The sequence below is a fragment of the Pipistrellus hanaki genome (genome assembly GCF_964339955.1).
Source record: "Pipistrellus hanaki genome assembly, chromosome: 2".
NCBI classification, from domain to species: Eukaryota; Metazoa; Chordata; class Mammalia; order Chiroptera; family Vespertilionidae; genus Pipistrellus; species Pipistrellus hanaki.
Window position 1 is genome coordinate 154157515 of NC_140504.1, and position 24489 is coordinate 154182003.

General features: G+C 42.9%; 1 protein-coding gene across 1 annotated transcript in view; it reads left to right on the forward strand.

Annotated features, from left to right (window-relative positions):
• The window catches only part of WLS (Wnt ligand secretion mediator), a 101788-nt gene that overhangs the window by 71514 nt on the left and 5785 nt on the right, over positions 1 to 24489 (forward strand). Inside the window, exons 4-11 of the mRNA XM_084875621.1 lie at positions 1166 to 1327; positions 2892 to 3028; positions 5907 to 6075; positions 7364 to 7461; positions 8288 to 8351; positions 10878 to 11021; positions 12298 to 12381; positions 19270 to 19423. Of these exons, the coding sequence (XP_084731747.1) occupies positions 1166 to 1327; positions 2892 to 3028; positions 5907 to 6075; positions 7364 to 7461; positions 8288 to 8351; positions 10878 to 11021; positions 12298 to 12381; positions 19270 to 19423 (1012 nt within the window). The remainder of the gene's footprint in view (positions 1 to 1165; positions 1328 to 2891; positions 3029 to 5906; positions 6076 to 7363; positions 7462 to 8287; positions 8352 to 10877; positions 11022 to 12297; positions 12382 to 19269; positions 19424 to 24489) is intronic.

Below are 24489 nucleotides of genomic sequence, written 5' to 3' on the forward strand. Positions count from 1 at the left end.
AAGATCACAGAATGGGCAAAAGACTCTTCATATACTAGTCTGTAGACTTCTTATTATCTTCCTTCTGATTTTTCCACTAGACTTTTTGCTCTTGACGATTCACAAAAAATTATAGAAATTCTGAGAATTCAGCCTTGGGAACAACAAATTAGGTCTTCCCTATCATTTGATCAGCAAACATTGAAGCTGTCATATATACCCAACATTGATGGTAGACACTCACCTCTTTTATCAGGAAAAAGTCCCTGTCTGCTAAAGCTTATGCCTCTACATGGCCATATTTTCCCTAAGCCTCTAACCCTCGGTAGGAACACAAAACCAGGAGTCCTGGTGTGGGAAAGCAGAATTTAGTTTTCAAAACAACCTGTGCCCCTACTCTCCAACCTCCCACTGCCATGTTCTGGGCCGCAACTCTTCAATTGATTGGCAGGAAGGGTGGGAGGCTTCTTTTAAAAGCTGGGATTAATTTTTGTTTAATTAAAATGTCTGCTTCTTCTGCCATCTTGCCTCTTGGGCAGTTTAGAAGCTTTGGAGATAGAAAATTCCAAGTTGGCATCTCAAACTAATCCCATTATTGCCTTTCATCCCTTTCTGTCTTCCCCAAGTCTCAAGGGTTCCTGGAGTTGATTCTTTTTCTGTCAAATCAATAAAACATAGATGTTCTCAGCTTCTTGCAGCTTCTCCTGCTGGCCAAAACCATGTAAGTAATTAGCCATTACCTAAGACTGTGCGGAATGTCAGCAAGAGCTTCCTCCTGAACGTTAAGAAGTTGAGTGTCCCACAGAGCCTTACAGGTCTCCAGTGACGGGCTGCAGATAAAAAGCATGCAGTCCTGGTAGACCAGATGAATCTGATAGGAGGCTCAAGTGAGGGTTAAAACACTGAAAAACATGCAAGGAGATAGAAGAGGTTTTTGCTTTTTACCTACTAAGATTTTAGGTTCTACCTCAAATGTGGCTAATGTGTGTTTGTTTTTTGAAGGAAGGAAGGGCAGCCAGTGGATACAGTGCCTCCAGTGTGCCCTGTTATCCATACCTCTAAGGAATACCTTTAAGAATTAGCTAGGAATACCTTTAAGAATTCATGCTAGGAGGCACAGGTAAGACAGCTCAGACAATCTATTGGCAATAGTGACCATGCCTCAAAACCTTCGTTCTTCTTCCAGACCCCAGAGCATGAGGGCCGTTACTATGAATGCGACGTCCTTCCTTTAATGGAAATCGGGTCTGTGGCTCATAAGTACTACCTTCTGAACATCCGGCTGCCTGTGAATGAAAAGAAGAAAATCAACGTTGGCATTGGGGAGATAAAAGATATTCGGTTGGTGGTAAGTGTATCTCATTGACCCAGGCAGTCTGCAGCACTAGAACACAGGCTAAGAACTGGTTATGGAGCAAGTGCATTGAAAGGGAACACGCCTCTCACTCTTGGTATCTCCAAGCCTCTATTGTCTCATCTGAGAAATAAGAATAGTAACACATACCCATGATGGCTGAGATTAGAAATTTGTGTGAGAGATTACAGAAACGGAAAATAAAGCGGTTATTTCGCCCATTGAAGATGTCATAATGATCACGATTGTATAATGAATAACACCAAGATAAAAAACAGTTATTTTTTACACGTTTCATCTTGCAAACCTAAATGTTAACAGGAGCAGTGGTGTTTTAGGTTCTTTCCATTTATTTGTTTAATGGAAAAATTAGAATATGGGGTGAGGGGACTATTTTTTAATCTAAAACATAGTTACTCAAGAAATACATATATATTGTAGAAAATTAGAAAGTACAAGTAAACACATAGAACATGAAAATTACCTGTACTATCCTAGAACAGTGGTCAGCAAACTGCAGCTCACGGTTTCCCACTCTGTTGACTAATGAGTTTGCCGACCAATGTCCTAGCATATAGAAATAACTACCATTGAGGTTTTGCTTTCAGATTTCTTCTATACATATATTTATGTACAAAAAATAGGATCATACTCAATTGACACTTTTGCTCTCCTTTTAAAAAATATATATTTATCTATTTCAGAGAGGAAGGGAGAGGGAGAGAAAGGTAGAAACATCAGTGATGAGAAAGAATCATCGATCAGAACCCACAACCTGGGCATGTGCCCTGACCGGGAATCGAACCATAACCACCTGGTTCATAGGTCGATACTCAACCACTGAGTCACACTGGCCAGGACTTACTCTTCTATTTTAATGGTATTTTTTGAATATGTTAATTGTATATTGTGAATATTTTATATATGCAGTGAATGAATATTAAATTCACATACACACACACACACACACACACACACACACACGCACACACACCCTCACATAGATTTACTTTTTTTTTTTAAAATATATTTTATTGATATTTTACAGAGTGGAAGGGAGAGAGATAGAGTGCTAGAAACGTCGAGGAGAGAGAAACATTGACCAGCTGCCTCTTGCACACCTCCTACCGGGGATGTGCCCACAACCAAGGTACATGCCCTTGACCAGAATCGAACCGGGACCTTTCAGTCCGTAGACTGACGCTCTACCACTGAGCCAAAATGGTTTCGGCCATAGATTTACTTTTAACACATTTTATCAGTCTTAACTTTGGTCATCTATGGTATCTCCAACTTTTCAATGAAGGCCATACAGAAAAATCTTTGATCATATTCTTAATCATCCCCTTTGTATAGCGTGGGTCCATTTTTATGCCTTTGGATTTATATTTCTACAATGCCTGAGAAGGGGTCAGGGAGAGTAGGCAACAGTATATGCTCTGAATGTGAAGGCTTTTGATCTGGACAGTTCAGCAGACAAGGTCCCCCCTTACCTCTCTCTGCTGGTAGAAAATAACGCTAAGACATGTTCACCTTCACAATGTTGGCCTCTCTCTAGGGAATCCACCAAAACGGAGGCTTCACGAAGGTGTGGTTTGCCATGAAGACCTTCCTTACGCCCAGCATCTTCATCATTATGGTGTGGTACTGGAGGAGGATCACCATGATGTCCCGCCCCCCAGTGCTTCTAGAAAAGTAAGGGCTGGTTTGGGAATACCCTGAGGAACACAGCATCGCATGATCTAACTGTCTGCTCCTGTTTAGCAGGATCTAGTTCAAGTGGTCAGTGTAGTACTTGGGCTAGTGATTTGACCAGGAATCATTTTGGACTTTTTTCTCCTCCAGCTTTCACATACAAATTATTATTAAATGCTGCAGGTCCTCTCTCTTTCTGCTCTTTGTTCCATCCTTGCTCCTCATTCCCATGGTCTGAATCAGATACTTCTGTTACAGGGGATGAGCTGCCTTTCTCCTACCTAAGCCCAGTCCAGAAGGACAATATTCCTGTAGATGTATCCCTTTCTCTCCCATATTACTGACTTTTTTCCTTTTTGCTGAACCATTCCCACTAATGTACAAATACTCTCTGCTAGCTCTCATTCTTGAACAAGACTTTTCCTTTTCCCGTTTCTCCCAAAAGCCATCACACCATTTCTCTTTTTTTACAACAAAACTCCTCAAAAAATTTTTGTCTGTAATCTTCTCCTATTTTTTCTTAAGCCCATTTCACACACCACTCCCTCCCGCTACTCCGTGAAACTGGTCTTGACAGGATCACCGGCATTCCAAACCCAATGGTCCTGCCTCAGTCCTCACTTTTCTTGACCCATCAGCGTTTGACATGATTGAACACTGCCCCCCCTCTTTTTTGAGCCTTTTCCACCCTTTTTGTGGTCATTCTCCTTTTTTGCTGACCACCACTCCGTCTCCATTGCTGTTTCTGACCAACTTTCCAACCTCTTAAACTTTGGAGCCAGGGCTCAGTCTTTGGAACTTATCTCCTTATTATCTGTGCTTAGTCCTTGGATGACTTCATCTGGTCTCATGGTTTTAAAAAGCACCTAAATGATGACTCTTAATTTATAATCATCAATCTCAGCCTCTCCCAACTGTCGACTCAAATATTCCAGCTGTTTATTCAATATCTTCACTTACACGGAAATGCAACACGTGCAAAAAACAATGGCTATCCTCCCATTTCGAACCAGCTCCTCTCCCGGGAGTTCCCATCATGGGAAATGGCAACTCCTCCCTGTCCCCTTGACTTCTGGTTTCTCAGGCTCCTCGTCTAACCCACCAAGAAATCCCACAATTTTCATTGCTGCTACCCTAATTCACCATCATTTCTCACCTGGTTTATTTGAAATAGCCTCTGAACTGTTCTTGTTTCCACCATTTTCCTCCCAATAACCTATTCACTCTGCAGCCAGATTCCCTTTCAAGTGTAAATCAGATCATGTCACTCCTCTGCCCGAAGCTCTCTATTGGCTTTGCACCTCCCTTGCCCTAGCCTATAAAGCCCTGGATGCTCTGGACTCTTACTGTCTCTGATTTTATCTCTTATCCTCTTCACCACCTACCATCCCCTTGATGGTGCTCAAACATGCCTAACCCCAGGAACTTTGCACTTGCTGTTCTCGTTATCTGAAATGCTTTTATCCAGATATATCTATGGCTCAATTCCTCATTTCCTTCAGGCCCTGTTCTTATGTATCTTCTCTTAAAGGCTTTTCCTGCCCACCATGCATAAAATAGCACCACTCTCCATTCTCCCACCTTGCTTTATTTTTCTTTATAACAATCATTATTTATTATATTATCTTTCCCTTTATACCCCTCCTCTAACCCCATCTGAATGCAGTTATCAAAAGAGTGGGATCTTTGTTTTGCTATCTATTACATTCCTAGTGTCTAGAATAGTGATTGGTACATAACAGGAACTCAATAAATATGAATTCGTTGAATGAATGAATGAATGAATGAATGAATGAATGTATTATGTCACTCCACTGTTGAGCCTTTTTTTTTTTATTGGATCTTCAGTTCTTTCAGGATAAATTGCAAATTCTCTAATGAGGTATTCAAGTTTCCTCATGAGCTTGCCCCTTTTCACTTCTTTAGTATCATGTCCTGACATTTCCTGATAAGTGCCTCATGCAGATCCCCAAAATGCTCAGGCTGTTCCAGGCTTCTGTGCCCCCATCCAGGCACTTCCCTCTGCTTGGAATGCCCTTCCTCCCCTATTCTTGACTTACAACTCACTTTAATTTCTGTCAAAGTTAGAGGTCCCAACGACAGCCTGGGCATACACTTCTGTCATATCACTTATTACACTTTGTCTCTTTATCTGGATGAGGCACTAAACAGATTTCCAGGATTGGAAGAACTGCTCATATTTATTTAGGTATGTATAGCCCTAACAAAGTGCCCAGCACATAATCTGTGCTTAGTAAACATATGTATTTCATTAATAATGAATGAAAATAGAAATAAATCACCGACTCAATGAATAATTTGATAGAGAAATGACAATTAATAGTGTGATAGGAGGTGGGGGAAGCAACAATAACACTAAACAAGCCATTAAAAGAATGTGCATTTCATATTGTTTGGAATCATGTATTATTAAAACGAATATGCTTATATAACTTACAGTTGCTGAGGAAAGCATTATAACAATGAATATTCTTAGCCATCAAGTTAGTGATAGCCTGAATAGACGAGAGAGGATAATTATATTCAATGAGGTCTGATTAAGAAGGCAAGGGAGGGCAAAAACATTGGAGGAAGCTTTTAATCTGAGCTGGTACCAAAATAAAGTCCCAGGGATTAAGGAGGTTAAGTTCAGTGATCTAGAAAGGTTAAGGTAACACTCCTCCATCCTGCATTGGTACCACAAAAAGAAGACATTTTGTATCTCTGTGTAGAAGCTCATTATGGGAGCTAAGAAAATTGGTCATACGGCTTCATTTTCAATAAGTAATATCTCATTTCCCCAAAACTGGCTTCTGATGTTTGAAGATCTGCTTCCGAAATGAATCAAGTCATTTTCCTGATATGTTCTTGCCATCAGAGTCATCTTTGCTCTTGGGATTTCCATGACATTTATCAATATCCCAGTGGAATGGTTTTCCATTGGGTTTGACTGGACCTGGATGCTATTGTTTGGTGATATTCGGCAGGGCATCTTCTACGCAATGCTTCTCTCCTTCTGGATTATCTTCTGTGGCGAGCACATGATGGTAAGAGAAAGAACCTCTCGGGGAAGGGACAGTGGATATGGCAGAATAAATTAGTGGCTACAGGAGTGAGTTTTGGGATCAGGCTTTCAGCTCCAATTTCTACTTCACCACTGCTTAGCTGAGTGGCCTTAGGCAAGTGGACTTAATCACTCTGAATCTCAAGTTCCTATCTATAAAATGGGATTTATGTATAGGGTTTTTGTGAGATGTAAATGTAACATACTTAGCAGGGAATAAACACACAAAGATTAGTGATTATTATTATTTCTTGTCCTTTGGCTTCTGCTCTGCTTATCCCCAGGACCAAAGTAACCACGAGAGAATGTAGTGTAGGCCCAGTTCTTTCCAGCTGGCAGTTTGTCCAGCTGGCCTAGTAACCCCTCTTTCCCTGAAATACTGACCTCCCTGGTCAGTTTGCACAGACACCAAATCGTATTTCAAGAGGAGTTGACGGTACCGTGGCTAAAAATAAGAATGGTGCCGTCAGCACGCTGTGGCTAAAATGACACACCAGCTGGAGCTTGGGCCTCAGATCAAGCACATGGGCTTTGTGGTTGGTGGGCTGTTTGTAAATTCCATGATGGTTTTATCATTGCTTCCGAAGCTGTGCAGCCCTTTTAGAACAGTGAGGGGAGAGAGAGGCTTTGCCTACTGCCAGGGGAGGCATGAGGGTTCGCCAGCATGAGACCGAGCCCTCAGCAGCAGGGACAGCGAGTGGAGTAGGCTCAGGGACAGCTGCCGGACAGTCTGCCGGAGTGCACTGCCCAGAGTGAACTGGTGTGGCCTGTCCCACCTGGATGCTCGACTATGTCTTTTGCCTTTCTCTATTTTCTCATTTTACACCCCTTTATTTTTTGTCTTTTCATATCTTTGTACATTTATCAAGAGGAACCATTTTTGTTTTGAATAAAGATAGGGAAAACATGGATTTATTTTCCTAACCGTGAGACTTCTTACATTTGACATAGTTTAATACCTTAGAGTCTTTATTCAGTCCTCTAGAGACCACCCCACCTTATCAAACATAAAGAATAAGTCACATAGGAATTTAATTCTAAATGATTTAACCTATGAGGCCTTTCTTTGTGTTCCCATAGCACCCAGATGTTATTACTATGAGAGTTTTAGGAACAGATTTTGGTCTCACCCATTCTCAAATGCCTAGAGACTGGCAGGATGTGTGATACACAACAGGTTGTCATCAAGGGTTGTTCGAATGACTGACTCACCTATGGAATTGTTTTGTTCTCTCCATCTTCATCTCATTTCTCAACTTGGCTTTAATCAGGATCAGCATGAGCGGAATCACATAGCAGGGTATTGGAAGCAAGTCGGACCAATCGCTGTTGGCTCTTTCTGCCTCTTCATATTTGACATGTGTGAGAGGTGAGCAGATGCCTGTGGGACTCTGGGCTGAAATGTGCACCAGCATGTCCTCTGCCTGCTCTTCAAGAGGGGTTTTCAAAAGGGAGAAGGGTGGTTGGGAGCCTGTGGACATGGTCATATCTTCAGAGAGGGATTGGGATTAAATCAAAGGTAAAGCTCTTTATAGATGCAAACTACTTGGGCTGATTATTCCTTTTTCTTTTAATTGTGTTTTATTGATTTCAGAGAGAGAGGGAAAGGGAGAGAGATAGAAATATCAATAATGAGAGAGAATCATTGATCAGCTACCTCCTCCATGCTTCCTACTGGGGGTCAAGCCCACAACCAGGGCACATGCCCTGATCATGGAATCAAACCGTGACCTCCTGGTTCCTAGGTTGAGGCTCAACCATTGGACAACACTGGCCAGATTGGGCTGATAATTCTTCAAACTCTTTTTCTATTTAAGTCCTCTGTGACTTTTTTTTTTTAAACATATTTTATTGATTTTTTTACAGAGAGGAAGAGAGAGGGATAGAGAGTTAGAAACATTGATGAGAGAGAAACACCCATCAGCTGCCTCCTGCAAACCCCCCCCCCCCCCCCCCCTTACCGGGGATGTGCCTGCAACCAATGTACATGCCCTTGATCAGAATCGAACCTGGGACTCTTCAGTCCGCGGACCGACACTCTATCCACTGAGCCAAACTGGTTTTAGCCCTCTGTGACTTTTCTAAATACACCCTCCACCCCTCCAGCTGAAAAGCTAAGAATATATAGAAAGGAAAGTGCCCCTTTTCCTCTGTATTAATTGTTTCTTGCTTTTCCATCTCGTTTCTCTTTGTAGAGGGGTACAACTCACGAATCCCTTCTACAGTATCTGGACTACAGATGTTGGAACAGAGTTGGCTGTATCCTTCCTGGATTGTCTCAGGGTTTTATTTCTTCCCATAGCCATCTGATCCCCAAGATCATTTTCTAATGATGTTCTCCATATGTGCTCAGCCAGAGCTTTGATCCTTAGACCGAAGATAACGGCACAATTAAAGCAAATAATGAGAGGAATTAATGCTTGCTTTCAAGCCTGGGTGAGAGCAAGCAAAATAAGGAGATTGCAGCATGTCCCCAAGGCGGAAGCATCAGAATTGCTGGTCTTATTGCACCCTGCCTAAATTATCTATTCCACCCTTGTTTACTGCAGACCGAAGCATGACTAGCTTTTTCCTGGAGCCATGGAGGTTCATTTCTGGGCTTCTTGTGGGAGAGCCAGTTTTTGAATTCCTCTGTGTGTGAGACTTCTTACAGTGACCTTGGTGTGCTGACACACCATGCTGCTGCTATTCATTTCCGAGCCCAAGAGGAGATAAGGCTAAGGTGATTAGTTCCAGAGGCGTTGCCCAAGGCCTCTGGTTGGTTGCATAGACTCTGTTGGAGTCATCTTCCTGAAGCAGAAGTGACAGTATGAGCTTAACCCTTTTAGGATGCTGCATTTAAATATTTTATCTTCCTGAATAATGCATTAAATCCTTGGGGAGAAAAAGACTCTTCTCTGGAGAGGGGAGAAAGCCTTGAGTTGTATTCTTTCCTGATGGATAATATTTTGTCATGTGCTGGCCAGTATGCTTTGCCCGGCCATGATGTTTATATTGGCTTTGTATTATCACAAGAAGTTTGTGAGCACACTAAATTAGTAGTATTATTTATTATCTGAAAGATTTGAGAGTTAAGCTTCCCCGTCCCTCCATTACTCCAAAAATGTGAGCTGCACCAAACAGAGCAATAGGGGCCAGTGCCAGCAACAGGTACAAGTGGCAGCTGCTGCCCTGATCGCCCCTTGGGAGAAGAGGGAGATGGAGAAGCCCTCAGGGGCAATCAGGGCCAGCAGCCACTGCTAGCACCCACAGATGGCGCCAAGTGATTGGGACCAGCCCTGGGCATCAGCCCCGGGTGTGAGCACTGAGCGGGACTGTGGCTCCAGGGAGCAAAGAATTTTCAATAACTACCAGAGGCTTGCCCCAGTGACAGCAACCAGTGCCCCACCTTGATCTGGCAGCCCTGCTCACCTGCTCCACCATCCCGCTACTGCCAACGCCTGACACGTTCTGCACAAACACCCTGGTGGTCAGTGACCATCAATGCAACCAGTTCGGTTGTTCAGCTGTTCAGTCTATTTGCATATTAGCTTTTTATTATATAGGATATATATAATATATCTACATATACATATACATATACATATATGTAATGTCAAGTCTACTCTAGCCCCTTTGTTCTATGATATGATGATGGTGATTTAGGAAGGCAAATAACATTTTGAGTCCTGAAGCAAATAATTATGTTCTCTTCATTCCAGGGTACTATTGATTTTAGGAAAGAAGGAAAAGCTTCATTAAATACACTATTTAATGAAATATACCCTGTTTCCCCAAAAATAAGACAGTGTCTTATATTAATTTTTGCTCCCAAAGATGCGCTAGGTCTTATTTTCAGGGAATGTCTTATTTTCGGGGAAACACGGTATATGCGGAATTCACACTTGTTAAACAATTGTTAAATGTACAACTTGGGGTAGAGTTGTAGCAGAAAGGAGTTAGGGATAGGGCACCTGTCTCCCGAGTCAGCTCACTCTACCTCGAGCCTCAGTGGTTCTCAGACTGAACTTTAAAAGTAGGTCTTGATATCATCCTTAAAGATTAGTCTGAAAGTATATTGCCACCCTCTCAACTGCCACCTTGGCCATGTGTCCTCCTGCTCCCTGTTCCGTTTGACATGATGGTGTCTGTGGTGGACAGGAGATTGCAAACAGAGCTTCACACCTAGTTTTACTTTAAGTTCTTCATTCCCATGGCCAGCCTCCCTTAGCCGCTGCTGCACCCATCCCCACTGCACCCGCTTCTGATTCCAGGGTATTTCAATCTCCTCCCCAAAATCCAGAGACTGGCCCAATGGCTCCCAAACATGGTTATACTTGGTGTCCTATCCCTTGGAAAATCTGATTCCATCTGCAGTGCGAGACTTGGGCCATCTGTATTTTAATTCCTCTGGTGATTTTAATGCAGCTATCCACTTGATCAGTGTTATGCTATCCACATCTAATATTTCAGTGCTGTTAAAAATTATTGTGTATGTGAATCTCCCTAGGACCTTGTTAAAAGGCAGATTCTGATTCATAAGGTCTAGGGTGAGCCCTCGAGTCTGCATTTTTAACAAGCGAAGTTTCATTTCTCCTATTTGGCTTAGAAAACAATTTGGAACGTTTCTCTCTGTGCTAGATTTGTGGCATAAAACCTGTCTCGCTGACATTAAAACCAGGTTTTAATATTTTATACCCCTGAAAACTACCTGTGTATTTGGAGAGAAAGGGTATTACCAATGGAGCTGGGAAAAGTGCTGGTGTGCTTGCCTACCCTGCTGTTTCCTTCACCGATCACCATCAGATGGCCTTCATCATCGTGGCTGGCATCTGCCTCTGCCTGTACTTCCTGTTTCTGTGCTTCATGGTGTTTCAGGTGTTTCGGAACATCAATGGGAAGCAGTCCAGCCTGCCAGCCATGAGCAAAGTCCGGCGGCTGCACTATGAGGTAAGCAGGTCTCTTGGCTCATTCAGGAAATGGTACTCAGTGTCTCCTGCTTGTTGTATAAACATGCACACACACACACACACACACACACACACACACACACACACCCCACCCTACACCTGGAGATTGGAAGCCTTTACTTCAAATACACATACCGATTGAGAGATTTATGCATACTCTAGGATCTCTGGGGAAAATAAGAGGCTACTTCCTACCCTGAGAGGCATGTAGCTGGACTACCTGAATGTTGGAATTTCCTGGGGTATAAGTGTATTTCTGTCCCCAGTGAGGAGGAAACTTGTCCCACAGGTTCTTCGGCTTTGGGGTGGAATGTAGGTGCATGCTAGGTGGGAGATTTGAGTTTGATAGATTTGAGATTTGGCTTGGGGTGAGGCACTAGTTAAGGTTCCCTTGCTGAGAATCAGCCTTAAGACTGGGTGGGGTTCAGCCCAGGTGATCTGATTTGCAGACTCCAGGAAGCCACAGTTCCCTGAAATATCCAGCAGGTGCTCAGATAGGGTTCAGTAATGTTTGTTTATAGATTATGTGCCTCATTCAAGAGAAACACTCAAATTTCTAATGCGGGTAAACACATTCTTGATTTCTCAAAGACCCCTTTGTGCTCACGCCCAAGTGGCTGTCCTTGAAACATGGTCCCAATTCCTCTCTGAAGAGAGAAATGGGGACGGCAGAACTCCAGGGCTCCCATATGCAGAGGGTCTGCAGAGGCGTCCCTTCCCAAAGCACAGGTTCCCCCCAACCCTGCTCTCAGAAAGCAGGGGCACTTTCTAAAGCTTTGCCTGTCTCTAGAGCTAGAGTGACACATGGAAAACTCACCCGAGCCCACTTCAGGCGGATTAACATGCATGTTTCTTTTTGTTCACTGTAGCAGAATTTTATTTCCACTGCAAAAAAAAAACAAAAAAACACACACAAAAAAAAAACCTTGGATTTGGTAACTTTGAACCCTTGCAGAGAAGCATAACCAGCTTAACAGGGAAATTAGCAGCCTCATGATGTGCTGTGAATATAATTTCCCAGGCTCTGGTGTTACTGTTTTATGAGAGATAAGAACATAGGACATATTTGGTCCAAGACTTTTTTTTTCCGACTCTGCAGAAAAAAAGTTACTATGTGAAATTATTTCACTATTGCTCTTAGGGATTTGGTTTTATGGATTTCTTTTTTAAAATTCGCTTTTTAGAGATGTATATATTGAGATAAGGATTGGCGGTAGCTGGTGGAATATTAAACTACTCTTTCTCTCTCCTAATAGGGGCTAATTTTCAGGTTCAAGTTCCTCATGCTTATCACCTTGGCCTGTGCTGCCATGACCATCATCTTCTTCATTGTTAGTCAGGTAAGTGGATCCTGAGAAGTCAGGGTGAGAATGTCCCTGGAGAGGCGCTTCTACTCTGCACAGAAAATCCTGCAGAGCTACTGAGAAAGGAGCAGGGAACCTCTCGTGTGGCAGCTGGGCAAGCCGTGTTCTCTAGGCTTCATTCTGGGTCTTGTCATTATCTGGCCACAAGTGGACTGAATTTTCCCTTCGGTCAGGGGAGGAACAGTTGCTAAGTAAATAAACAGCCTGCAGCCATATTGAAGAGCACTTGTTTTATTTACTTCAGAGAATAAACTTTTCAAGCCCTGTAGCAGAACACCAGCAAGCAAGTATTAATTTTAGTTGATCCTTATCTAGGCCATTAGCCATTCTTTTTAATTCTATTGCCACTTAAACATGAAATGAAATTCAAAAGTTCCCTTATCTCTATTGGTTATTTCCAAAACTCAACATTTTGCTGTGCTTCAAAACTTTAATGCTAATGATTTTTAAATACTGGTAACTTGTTTTTGGAAGTTACTATTTATATGTAATGTATTATGTATCTACTAGAGGTCTGGTGCATGAAATTCATGCACTGATGGGGGCTCACCTCAGCCCAGCCTGTACCCTCTCCAATCTGGGAATCCTCAGGGGATGCCTCCAGGATTGGGCTTAAACTAGCAGTCGGACATCCCTCTCACAATCCGGGACCACTGACTCCTAACTGTTCACCTGCCTGCCTGCCTGCCTGATCGCCCCTAACTGCCCCCACCCCCTGCTGCTGGCCTGGTTGCCCCATGCAGCCTGCTGCTTGGTCATTTGGTCACCCCTCACTAACCCCCCTGCTGGCCTGGTCATCCCATGCAGCCTGCTGGTCTGTCATCTGGTCGTCCCTTACTAACCCCCCTGTCGGCCTAGTCGCCCCATGCAGCCTATTTGGTTGCTTAGGTTTATATGTATAAAGATTGTTCATCTGAGCTTCACATAAATCCTATGGGTAGGAATTGTTATCCCAGTTTGCTAGAATATGAAATCTAGTGGCTGTGGAGATATATCCTATTTATGTTTTCCACTTGGGTGTGACTATGATGGATTACTTAAAAGTTCGAGGTTCAATTTTCTTATCTGTTATATAGATATAATAATAGTACACTGTAGAAGGTGGCTATAAGGATCCCATGAACTAATGCTTGCAAAGTGCAGGCGGGTTGTGAGCATATAGGCATGCCTTATGGATAGTAAAAAGTGTGAATGTTGTGCTAAAGGACCCAGACTAAGTTAGGGACCAGAACCCATACCTTTTGAGTTTTGTTGTTGTTTTTACCAGCTGCTCTGCCATCCCTGCATTTGGCGGAAATTGAAGATGTTAGACATGCTCTCAGAGCCTTAGGGCAAGACTTGCTCCGTTCTGCTAGCAAGTTTCCTTACAGGACTGGGGCTCCTCATTTTTTTGTGCCACGAACCCCTTGGGTACGCTGGTGAAGGCTATGGACCTCTTCTTTGAATCTTTTTAAATGAGTAAAATAAAAGGCTTTGATATTCAAAGGAAATCAAATAAATAGATGATATATATGTGCAACTATACATAGCTATAAATGTAATTGATATGAAAATATGACTTCTGTTGGCAACAAAATTATAGGTAGTGCTTCTATTATGGGAGTTTGCTTTCTATAATCATAATCGAAAGAAACAGTAACTTTTGATTAGAGACTGGTGAAAACAAAAATAGCACATTTTTCTCATTTCAGTTCACATACCCTTTGAATTCCACTAAGGACACCAAGTTAGGAGTCCCTGGCGTTCTGTTGGCTATGCCCACTGGGAAGTGTTAGTTGCTCCTGAAGGCTGACGTGAATGTGGGGGAAAATAACAAATATATTCATATACATGTCTTCATGAGATCTGTTCACATCTGCTGTGACCTCCAACAGTGCTGTGTTTGTATCAGACTGTTTGTTTATAAAACCTTGGAAACTTCATTCTCCACTCCTGATGCAGTAAAAATATTTCAAATTCTGAATGAGTTTTTTATTCACCTAACCGAGGCTCAAACAAGTTGTGCGGGAGGCCCCGACTTATCCCTTGGCCGAGTCCCTCGTGTGACCAAAATGTTTTGCAGCCCTGCATGGCCTTGGTCATGTGCTTGTTAATACAGCCAGTTCTGGTAGGCTGAGCAAGCACCGTGCACCGCGTGGAGACCCGGAACCTCGCGTAAGATGAGCTGAGAAATAGAAGGCAGTACCAAGATATGTTCCCAGGAAGGGCACGTTTGGTTCTAACACATGCTCCTGCCACTTTAGAAAGCTGCAGTCTGTCTCCCACATCCCCCTCCCTCTCTCGTCTCTGCAGAGTCCCTGCTCCCTGAAGTCAGGAAGGGACATTGGGCTGATGTTTAAGGCGGTTATATGTTGTCCAAACTTAACCTTGTACACGTTTAATGAATGCACCTTTTTAGAGCAAAGGAGGTCAGTCTTCCAAGGAGCAGAGTCTGTGGCTTTTCTCTTAAGAAAAAGATTAATATTCCTTCGCCCCAGTATTTCCTAACACGGCCTCAGCCTGTGGCTGGCTTTTTATATCTGCTGTGACAGTCAGTCCAAAGTGGATTTGAACTCTTAAGGGGATAGTGATGAAGTCTTTTGGATTCCATTAGCTGCTCACATTCCTCCTGCTGGGTGGCTTTTTTTATATATATATATAAAGGTTTATTTATAGATTTAAGACGTTTTCAGGCATAACTCTTAGTGTCCCAAGCACTGTATTAATATAGTGATCAGAGGATTTATTTTTTTTTAATGTCCTGTTGGAATGTTTCAGCAATGAGCTCACCTGAAAGAAAATCTACTGGGTAACTTTTTGAAATAGATCCCAGCCTTAGGTAAAAGGAATGTATTAAAACTTCCATTATGCACTCGGGCTTGCTGGGAGAGCTTGCATTTAAGCCCCTGAAATATAATGCGAGGGGATCTCGCCAGGACATCGAAGCTGGAGGCCAGGAATGAAAGGCCGCTGGAAGCTGTGGAATGCAGTGACCTTGAGGCTTTGTAGCTGGGCAATGAGGTGCAGTCTTTTAACGCCTGCCATTTTAATGGCCCCAGTCCTAGCAACCGAGGGATGGCACATCACAGGGTGGTGTGTTAGCCCCTTCCCTCTGGAAAAGAAAGAGGCGTTCCATTTAGGGGTGACGCACAGTAGGGAGCAGAAGTGCGATGCAGGGGAGAAGGTCACCGACCTTCCCTAAGGGAACCCCCAGGTGCCTGACATGCAGGTCAAGCCACAAGCAGCAAACTCCCAGAGAGCCCGTCCCCGGCTCTTCTTTTCTTGTTTGTGTGATCACTTCATTCTGTTACTTGCAGGGGAAATGTTTCCAGCCTGTGTCTGGGATTTGGAAATCTTGTTGTTAAGTGGAATGCTGGTTGTCAAGACTACTGGGTGTAAAAGGATTTGACCTTCACTTGGCTCCAGGAGTATAATTGGGTGGTTTCACACAAAAGTAAATTGTTCAAATGTTAAATCAGGAAAGGCAGGAACCTTTAGAAATAGGATGTATACAGAGGGGAGATGATTTTCTTTTTTTGTTTGTTTTTTTGTGTGTGTGTTTTTGTTGTTGTTGGGGCTACCTGATTTTTCTCTCTGAAAGTTAAAGCGGGGTGACTGCCACCTCTCTGCTTTGGCATTAATGAGATTTTTGGATTTACAAGGCTGCTCTGTTGAGGCTGCTGATTGTGGTGCATGGTGGTGGGAACGTGCTCAGAGCCCGGGATGGCTCAGGCATGAATAATTGAGGGGGGAGAGGGGAAAACACAATCGAGTCCCCAACAGCAGAGTGACACTGTATACAATTTATTTATGCAAATTCAATTCTTTGCCCTCAGCAGGAAATAACACATTTAGAGATTACACATTAAGTAGTCTGGGTAATTCTGCATCTCTATCTAGACATGCATGTGTCTCGAAGCAAACATGAGAGTTGGGCATGAAAATGCTATTTCCTCAGCCTCAGCTCCGTGGGCCCCTCGAGGATGAGCATGTCATTTGAGTGGTTCTGCTGTAAAATTGTATTTTTCATATATATATCCAATTTATTATGTGCCATGCATTATATCTAGAATATATAGTGCTTATGTATTACTGTACAGATTTGAATAAACACACCTACGTATAGATATACTAATTAACCAATGTGCATCATGGCCAATTCAGTGAATTTTGAAAAGAAATTTGACCTTATACAATAGGTGCCTCATAATTTAGCCTAAGAGACCCACCCTGGTTTAAGATAATATTCCTACTCATGTGTTGTATAATGGTTAAGTAGATCTTCTTTTGTAGTCAGAGCCATGACTTTCTGGCTGAGCAGTCTTAGGCAAGACATTCTGTGTCACAGTTTACTCACATGTTGAATGGAAATTTTAACTACCTACTTCATAGATTTGTTATTGAAAGTAATACCTTCCATGTAAAATTCTTAGTGTACTTTCTGAGAAACCATTAGCATTAAATAAATGTTAACTATTATTGTTCTTGCTATTATTTTTTTAAATCTTAGCTTTGCTAATACCTATTCACTATTTTTTAAAATTGACATAAAAGAATGCAATAGGCATAAAATAGTTCAATGAAATAACACTTATTACCTATTGACCTCTTACTTTTAAGTGCAATGATTGGGATTTGCAAAGGACTGTGGTATTTTCTTCTGACTCCAGTCAGATATTTCCTAAGCGTGACTGTTTCTATCCCCTCTTTCCATGTACCTACCTGCACTGGCCTTCTGCACATCCTTATGCTTTTGCCCATTCATTCAACACACATCTGTCTGTTGAGCACCATAGTGTACCAGGTATACAAGCAGGTGTTTCCTTAAATCTGTGATGCTGCCCCCAGCAAGAATCAACTTCAGCAAAATTGTCAGTCCTATTTCTAGTTTATGTCACAGGAAGTAGGGTCTCTTACAGGTCCCCTATCTTAACAGAGTATAAGAAGATAAGAAGTGTTTGACCCTGTTTTACCTGTACTTCTCCCAGCCTAGCCGCCCCTCCTTAATTGCATAGAGAGGAGCTCCCTTTGTAAGGACAGCGGGTACTAGTACATATGGCATCTGCTACATGGTTCCAGAAACCATCTTAAGGCTTTCTCTCCCCTTCCATTAAAAAAAAATTATCTTAAGTATGGTCTAAGTACTGTGATTCTTATAACATTAGGCTATTCTGTACTTAAAAATAAGAAAAAGTGACATTTGGAGACTTTTCTACAAAGTAAGCCCTAAATAGCTTGAATGTTGGTGCATTGCTCAAAAATCAGTAATGGGTAAGCAATCCTTCTTTGGCCAAAACCTTTCTGAGCATGTCATATAAAGTGAATTATTTCCCCCAAGTAAATAAGAGTTCGTGGTGGTGGTTTGTTTATGAGTCACAGAAATGAAAAAAAAAAATGTGTCACCAGTGTCAAATTAAAACTGGTAAAGTCACCCTAATCAGTTTGGTTCAGTGGATAGATCATCAGCCTGCAGACTGAGCAGTCCCAGGTTTGATTCTGGTCAAGGGCATGTATCTTGGTTGCAGGCATATCCCCGGTAGGGGGTGCTCAGGATGCAGCTGATCAATGTTTCTAACTCTCTATTCCTCTCCCTTCCCCTCTGTAAAAAATAAATAAAATAGATTAAAAGAATAAAAATTAAAAAAAAAATAAAACTGATAAAGTCTATAATCAATCTGGTTAGCTGACACGCCAGGTCTTTCAGGAAGAAATACCTGTCATTACAGCTGTATTATGCCTGAGGCCCTAGTGGATTATGGGTTATAAAGAGGGTACCAAAGGAATATAGACCCACTGCTTCAAAAACAGGAGGTGAAATTAACCTGTTTGTTAGTCATTAATATTTAGATATGACTTGCCCTCTTACACTTTAGCTCTTAGAAAAAGTGGCTCCTAGGGATAGTTTATATAATCTCACCTCATTAAACTCACAAGAATATATGTCCAATACTTTCTTTTACTCCTATGTAAGATTTCCTGTGGCAGGCAGAAGTGGTCAAAATCATTTCACTGATCTCACAAATCACCAGTCATTCATCTCAACAGTTCTGTTGACAATTCTTAGTATAACCCATATGTCATCAGACAGCTCTTAAAATAATTACCAAGTCATTAACATAGACAAAAGCAGCCTCAAAACATTCTTGCAGGATTATAAACGACATGAAAGCTCATAATTACTTTTATGAGTGACCTACAAAGAGAGAGACAATATAAAAAAAGATTTATTGAGTGTTTACTGCATGCCAGGAAATTTCTAGAAATATTTTTACTTAATTCTCCTCAATAACCCCGCAAGTTCTTCTTTTGTACTGATGGAGACTAAAGTCCAGAGTCTTAGTCTTTACTTCTCTCACATTAAACAGAGTATGAGGTGGAGGCTGGATTTGGATCCGGATCTCTGACTGTGTCTTTGTGCTTCCCCTCACCGCCCCTCTGGGGAAAACTCTTTCCTCTGAGGACTCACTTGCCTTCTCTAAGCCCCAAGGCACAGAGAAGATATGGAAATAACAACCAGAGCTGGCCTCTGTCCGTGGGCAGTTTACAGCGAGCTGGGAAGACATACCAGAGGAAGAGTGGTATTTGTGGATAAGGGTTAGGCCCAGTCATAGTTTCTTTAAATTGGTGTGCTGCTGTTTTAGGAAGAGACACTTCCCAGGTGATTCTGGTGTGCAGCCAAATGACAAGCAGACTTTGTGTCTGACACATATAGTAAGCCCTTAATTAATCTGTTCAGAGTATGATTCAGATTAAAAACTGGAGTCCTACATCGCCCTACACTTTTCCCACATCTTGAAGAGACTTGGTGTCTGTGTTGATTGGTTCCTGGGTTGGTGTTGTGTTTCTTCTCAGCTCTAATCCCATACCCCTGTCTTCTCTCCACAGGTGACTGAAGGCCATTGGAAGTGGGGTGGTGTCACAGTCCAGGTGAACAGTGCCTTTTTCACAGGCATCTATGGGATGTGGAATCTGTACGTCTTTGCTTTGATGTTCCTGTACGCACCATCCCATAAGAACTATGGGGATGATCAGTCTAATGGTGAGCGCTAGTCTCTTTAGTATAATTTTATTTAGGATAAGTAGGCTTCTGTCTCTGCATGACTTAAGGCTGGCTAGCAGAGCCTCTGGGTTTCCCACACTTTTCCTCCGAGTGTGAGTGAGCAACCTAAGGATTGCAGAACCATAAGACAAAAAGCCAGCACAGGGAAGATACTTCTTTAAGTTCTCATTTTAAAAAATACCTTGAAAATACGTTGGGAATATTACATTCTAATCTAAAACATGTCCCAGTGTTAGTACAAAAATTAAATTTGCTTTCCTTAATTTTTTTATATTTATTTATTTATTTATTTATTTATTTATTTTCAAAAATGGACTGTTGAAAAGTATACCACATTCATTCTTCTAGTATGAGAAGTGTGGTCCTAAGATATCTGGTGGAGTGGGACGGGGCCCTGGGAGTTAAAGAGGGAGCTGGCTTCATTTTTCTCCTGCTCACTTTTTCTGCAAGGCTGTTGACATGTGTCCAGACTAATAGCTACTCACCAGTCCCCACAGCCTGTCTCTCCTTAAGTGCTGGTGTTGCTGTCTCAGATGTTGATGCTGCAAGAGCCTTAGAAAACATAGCCAGTCTGGTCATTTTATAGATGAGGAAACTGAGGCCCGTAGAAGGGAAGGGCTTGCCTTTCCTTACTTACCAGCCACAGCAGAAAGAAATGAATATTACTATCTGTGGCAGAGCTGTTAACTTGGAATTGGTGGCCTGGTAATCGTCTGTTCTGATAGCTCATTTTTCTTTGGATGCTTGATTCTATACTGTTTCGGTCCAGCCTTATTCTTTCATCTCTTTTTCACACTTGCTTTACCCAAGCCACGTACTTACCATTCCCCAAATATAAGATGTTCTTCCTCAAATCAGAGCCAGTGCCCTTCACTCTCCCCCAGAGCACAGACCAGGGTTCAAGGTCTGCCTGTCCACCATGGCACCAGGGGTTGGCCTTGCTCGCAGGAAGTGCTCCGTGGTGTGTGTGGTAAATGAATAGATTTATATCCTGTCTCTTCATCTGGGTGTAATAAAACCCTTCCTGTCTCTTGGGCTCATTCAAAATGCTTCTTCCCTCTTGAAACCTTTTCCTGATCACACCAGTTGGAGTTCAGCAAATTAGATTCAGTAGAATAGTATCGCCGTGGGATGTTAATAGGCGAATACGCTTGAAAATCATTGGGTTTTTAATCAGCATCAATGGGGTTTTTGCCAAAAGATATCTTAATGCCTTTAGCATATGAATATGTACTGTAAGTCATTTAAAATGGGCGGGAAGGGCGAGGGCAGGGAGAGAGAGAGCATTTCCCCAAGTGATGACATCCTTTGGCCCTGGAACTCTTATTCTAGGCAGTGCATCTTCTGGAGCCTGCGTCCCAGGGAAGAGGCCTGGGGGAGCAAGGTTATGCTTCTCACACGACACGCACTGTGCAGCTGTGCATGAGCTCGCCTGTCCCTTCTCACTCCTATTGAAACACTAACTCCTTAAGGGCGAAGACTGATGATTAAGGGTGCTTTGAAAATGTTGAGTGAATTAATGCTTTAGAAATAAGAGTTTTAGATTTAAAAAAAAAAAAAGAGTTCTAGATTAGCTTTCATATTTCACAGATGAGCCATCTTGAAAGTGGGGTTAAAGGAGGTGAATGGTGGTGACATGAGAAATGGAGCGAGGAGAGGAGATGTTTGTGCTGAGGGTCAACTGTAGAGGAATGGTCTCCACCAGCATCTGTCTCTGACACTATACCTGCCACTCTGTGCCAGGGCGTCCTAGACCTCAGGCCTGCCTTCCTTCCTGGTCCTCGACTTCATGTCACACTCAGTTTCAGTCACACTCACTTTGGCCATAGGTCCTGGGCAAGAATACTTTTTAAAATATTGTTGTCACTATTAGAGATGTGTCCCCCATTTTTCTCCTCGCCCACCTCTACCCAGCTCCTGCCCACCACCCTCTCCTAGTCTTCACCGCACTGTTGTCTGTGTCCATGGGATATGCATATGTGTTCTTTGGCTAATCTCTTCACCTTCTTTTACCCAGACCCTTCCACGCCCCTCCCCTTTGACATTCGTCAAGTCTGTGCCATGAATCCATGCCTCTGGTTCTATTTGGTTCATCAGTACTTTTTGACTTGCCTGCCCGGCTGCCCAACTCTGGGTTTGACTGACTTCCTTTCTCAGAAAGCTTGTGAGCTAGGCAGCATTCACTTCCCACAGCTTCCTTTCCACTGCGAGTAAGTCTGTTTGACTCTGTGCATGGCCTGTGGAAGCATGCAGCCTCTCCAACAGGGGCCTCCACAGCGCCCTCAGGAAGGCATTGTGGACTTGTGAACAAGAATCTTGATTTCATTTCGTGGACACCCTGTTGGACTTTGACACAAATCACATGGACCTGTTCTTGACTTGAGATTATTAAGCAGAAATGTAAAAGATGGAGCTCCTGCCTTCAAGGGGAATTCCACATAAAAGCAAGGGCTGGACTAACCAGGATGTTGGAACGATCATTCGAATGAGTGGGAATTACTGCGTGCTGACCTGTGCTTCATGTACACACACTACTCTGGTTGTTTTTGCTCTATGGCTGTTGGCAAGCTGCTTCACTCCCCTGTGCATCACTTCTCCCGATTGTAAGTGATCTCCCAGAGTCTTGTGGAGCCATGAAATCCTGTGGTTTTCTTCCTGATAGCAAGGAAGGGGCAGAAGAGCACCTCCTGCCATAAAGTCACAGCCCAGGGCGGGATTCTGTCACAGGTAAGGGGTCTCCAAACACTGGTGAGACTTTGCCCAGCTCTGGCACTCTCAGGCACGTGGGAGGCCAGAGCTGGAGCCACCCCTGCAGGGACAGCATGACTGCCTGCCGCCTGCAGGGCCAGATGGCTGAACTGCAGCCAGGTGTTAGGCAGCTCCCAGTAGGACTTCTTTCCCTGCACGACTGCTGCTCTGCTGGGCTTGCAACCGTGCAGTTGAGAATAGCACTAGATCTTTTTCTCATCGTATGTTTGTTGTTGTTGAAGACAGCTTGAACTGCAATTTCACAGAAAGCTCAAAGGCTTGTTCTTAGCCTTGGCTGAGTAGCTCAGTTGGTTAGACTATCCTCCAGATACGCCAAGGTTGTGGGTTCAATCTCTGCTTAGGGCACATACAAGAATCAACCAATGAATGCATAGATAAGTGGAACAACAAATCAATATTTCTCTTTCTTTCTCTCCCCAACTCTCTCTAAAATAAAAAAAATAATAATAAATAAAAAATAAATAAAAAGCTAGTTCTCAAGAGGAGAGTACCTCCCCTGAATCTTTTCCCAAGTGGTGTTTAGAAATGTTCATGGTTGTTTTAGATTGTCACTGTGACTGGTACATAGAGTGACCGGATTCTAGGTATGTTCAATGTCCTGCATTGAGCAAAGGAGTTCATTGAGTAAAGAACTGTCTTGCCTCTAATGCAATAGGGCCCCTATTGAAAAACATCCTCCAAACAGCTTAGTGGGCAGACCCTTTTGGGACTCCGTTTGATCATAAACACAAAAGAGATACCATTTAGAAGGTCATGGTGATGACATGATCACCTGTGACTTCAGAGCAGCCCATGAGCCCCTGGCAGCTGGTGGCCCTCTTGTCCCGCATGGTGCTGTGACTGAGCCCCTGGCAGCTGGTGGCACCCTGTTCCCGCATGGTGCTGTGAGCTGAGCCTTTGGAAGGGGCTCTCCATGTTGGGTTCTCTGATCATTTTTCTTCTCTGCTCCTTTCACTTTGCATCTCTTCATCTGCCGCCAAACCACGCACTGTAGCCTAGGAATTATGGTGTCTTTGCCAAGATTTTGGAGCTCCTTTGAAAGAGCTAGTTTGGAATATTGCATGGAAACCTAGAAAATGAACTCTTAGGATGATATACTGTAGTTTTAAATTCTTTGGATGGCATTTCTTCTCCCCCTCACCCTAGCTTATTCATGCTCCTTTTCCTTTCTCTTGGAAAGTTTTTATTTTTAAATTGGCTTGGACTGCTCTCCCTGCCCTTTGCTTTTATGGTCCAGAGCCAAAACTTCAGATCTCTCTTGCTGTGGAGAATGAATCACAGGTGTGCCATGCTTCTTGTCTTCATGAGATGGATGCTGGCTAGACCTCTGGAAAAAGAAAAAACGGTTGAGAAGTGCTGTTTTGTTTGCGAGATGGAGAAAGATGCCAATAAGTGTCAGGAGGCAGTGGGAGCAGAGGACATAGACGTTTGTGTCTCCCTTTTGGTCAAGGAATGGACAGAGGAACAAAGTGGATAGCAGGTGCAAGCGAGGGTCAGTTTCCAAAGAGCATTTTCTCTCATATATTTGTTTGCCATATATATATATATATATATATATATATATATATATATATATATATGATTTTTTACAGAGAAGAAGGGAGGGGGAAAATGTCAAAAACATCATTCAGCTGCCTCTTGCATACCTCCCACTGGGGACATGCCTGCAACCAAGGTACATGCCCCTGACCGGAATCAAACCTGGGACCTTTCAGTCCGCAGGCTGACACTCTATCCACTGAGCCAAACTGGTCAGGGCTATTTGTTTGCCTTTTTTGTGTGGGTCCAGTGGCCCTTGGAAATGAACCACTGAGCACCTCAGTACTCAGCACTGTGCTAGGTGGATTAGGTGGAGTGATGTAAAGCCCACAGACAGTCCTTGTTCCCCGAGAGCTAGACATTTGGGATGGGAGACAGGACTTCCACGGCTGCCTCCTGAAACACCGGCTGCGGCAGGACAGCTCCCAGCCGGCGTGTTCTCATGTCTTCCGTGGCTGGTGGGTGCTGCAGGCATGTGGAGCTCTGACTTCCTTCCTGTTGGCTCACTTAACCTCAGTGCAGTGGTAAGTCAAGGCTGATTTTACATATGTGTGCCCGCCTGTGTGCATGGATATGTTTATATCATTATTCTATGTGTGTATATTTATGTACATATAAATATGCTTTTTTATTTTTTTTATTTTAACAAAGGTATTTTAGACCTCTTTCTTGCAAGGACCACTCACGTTTTCTGCTCTGCTCTTGCTGCCTTTTCATTAAAATTGTTCTTTTTACCT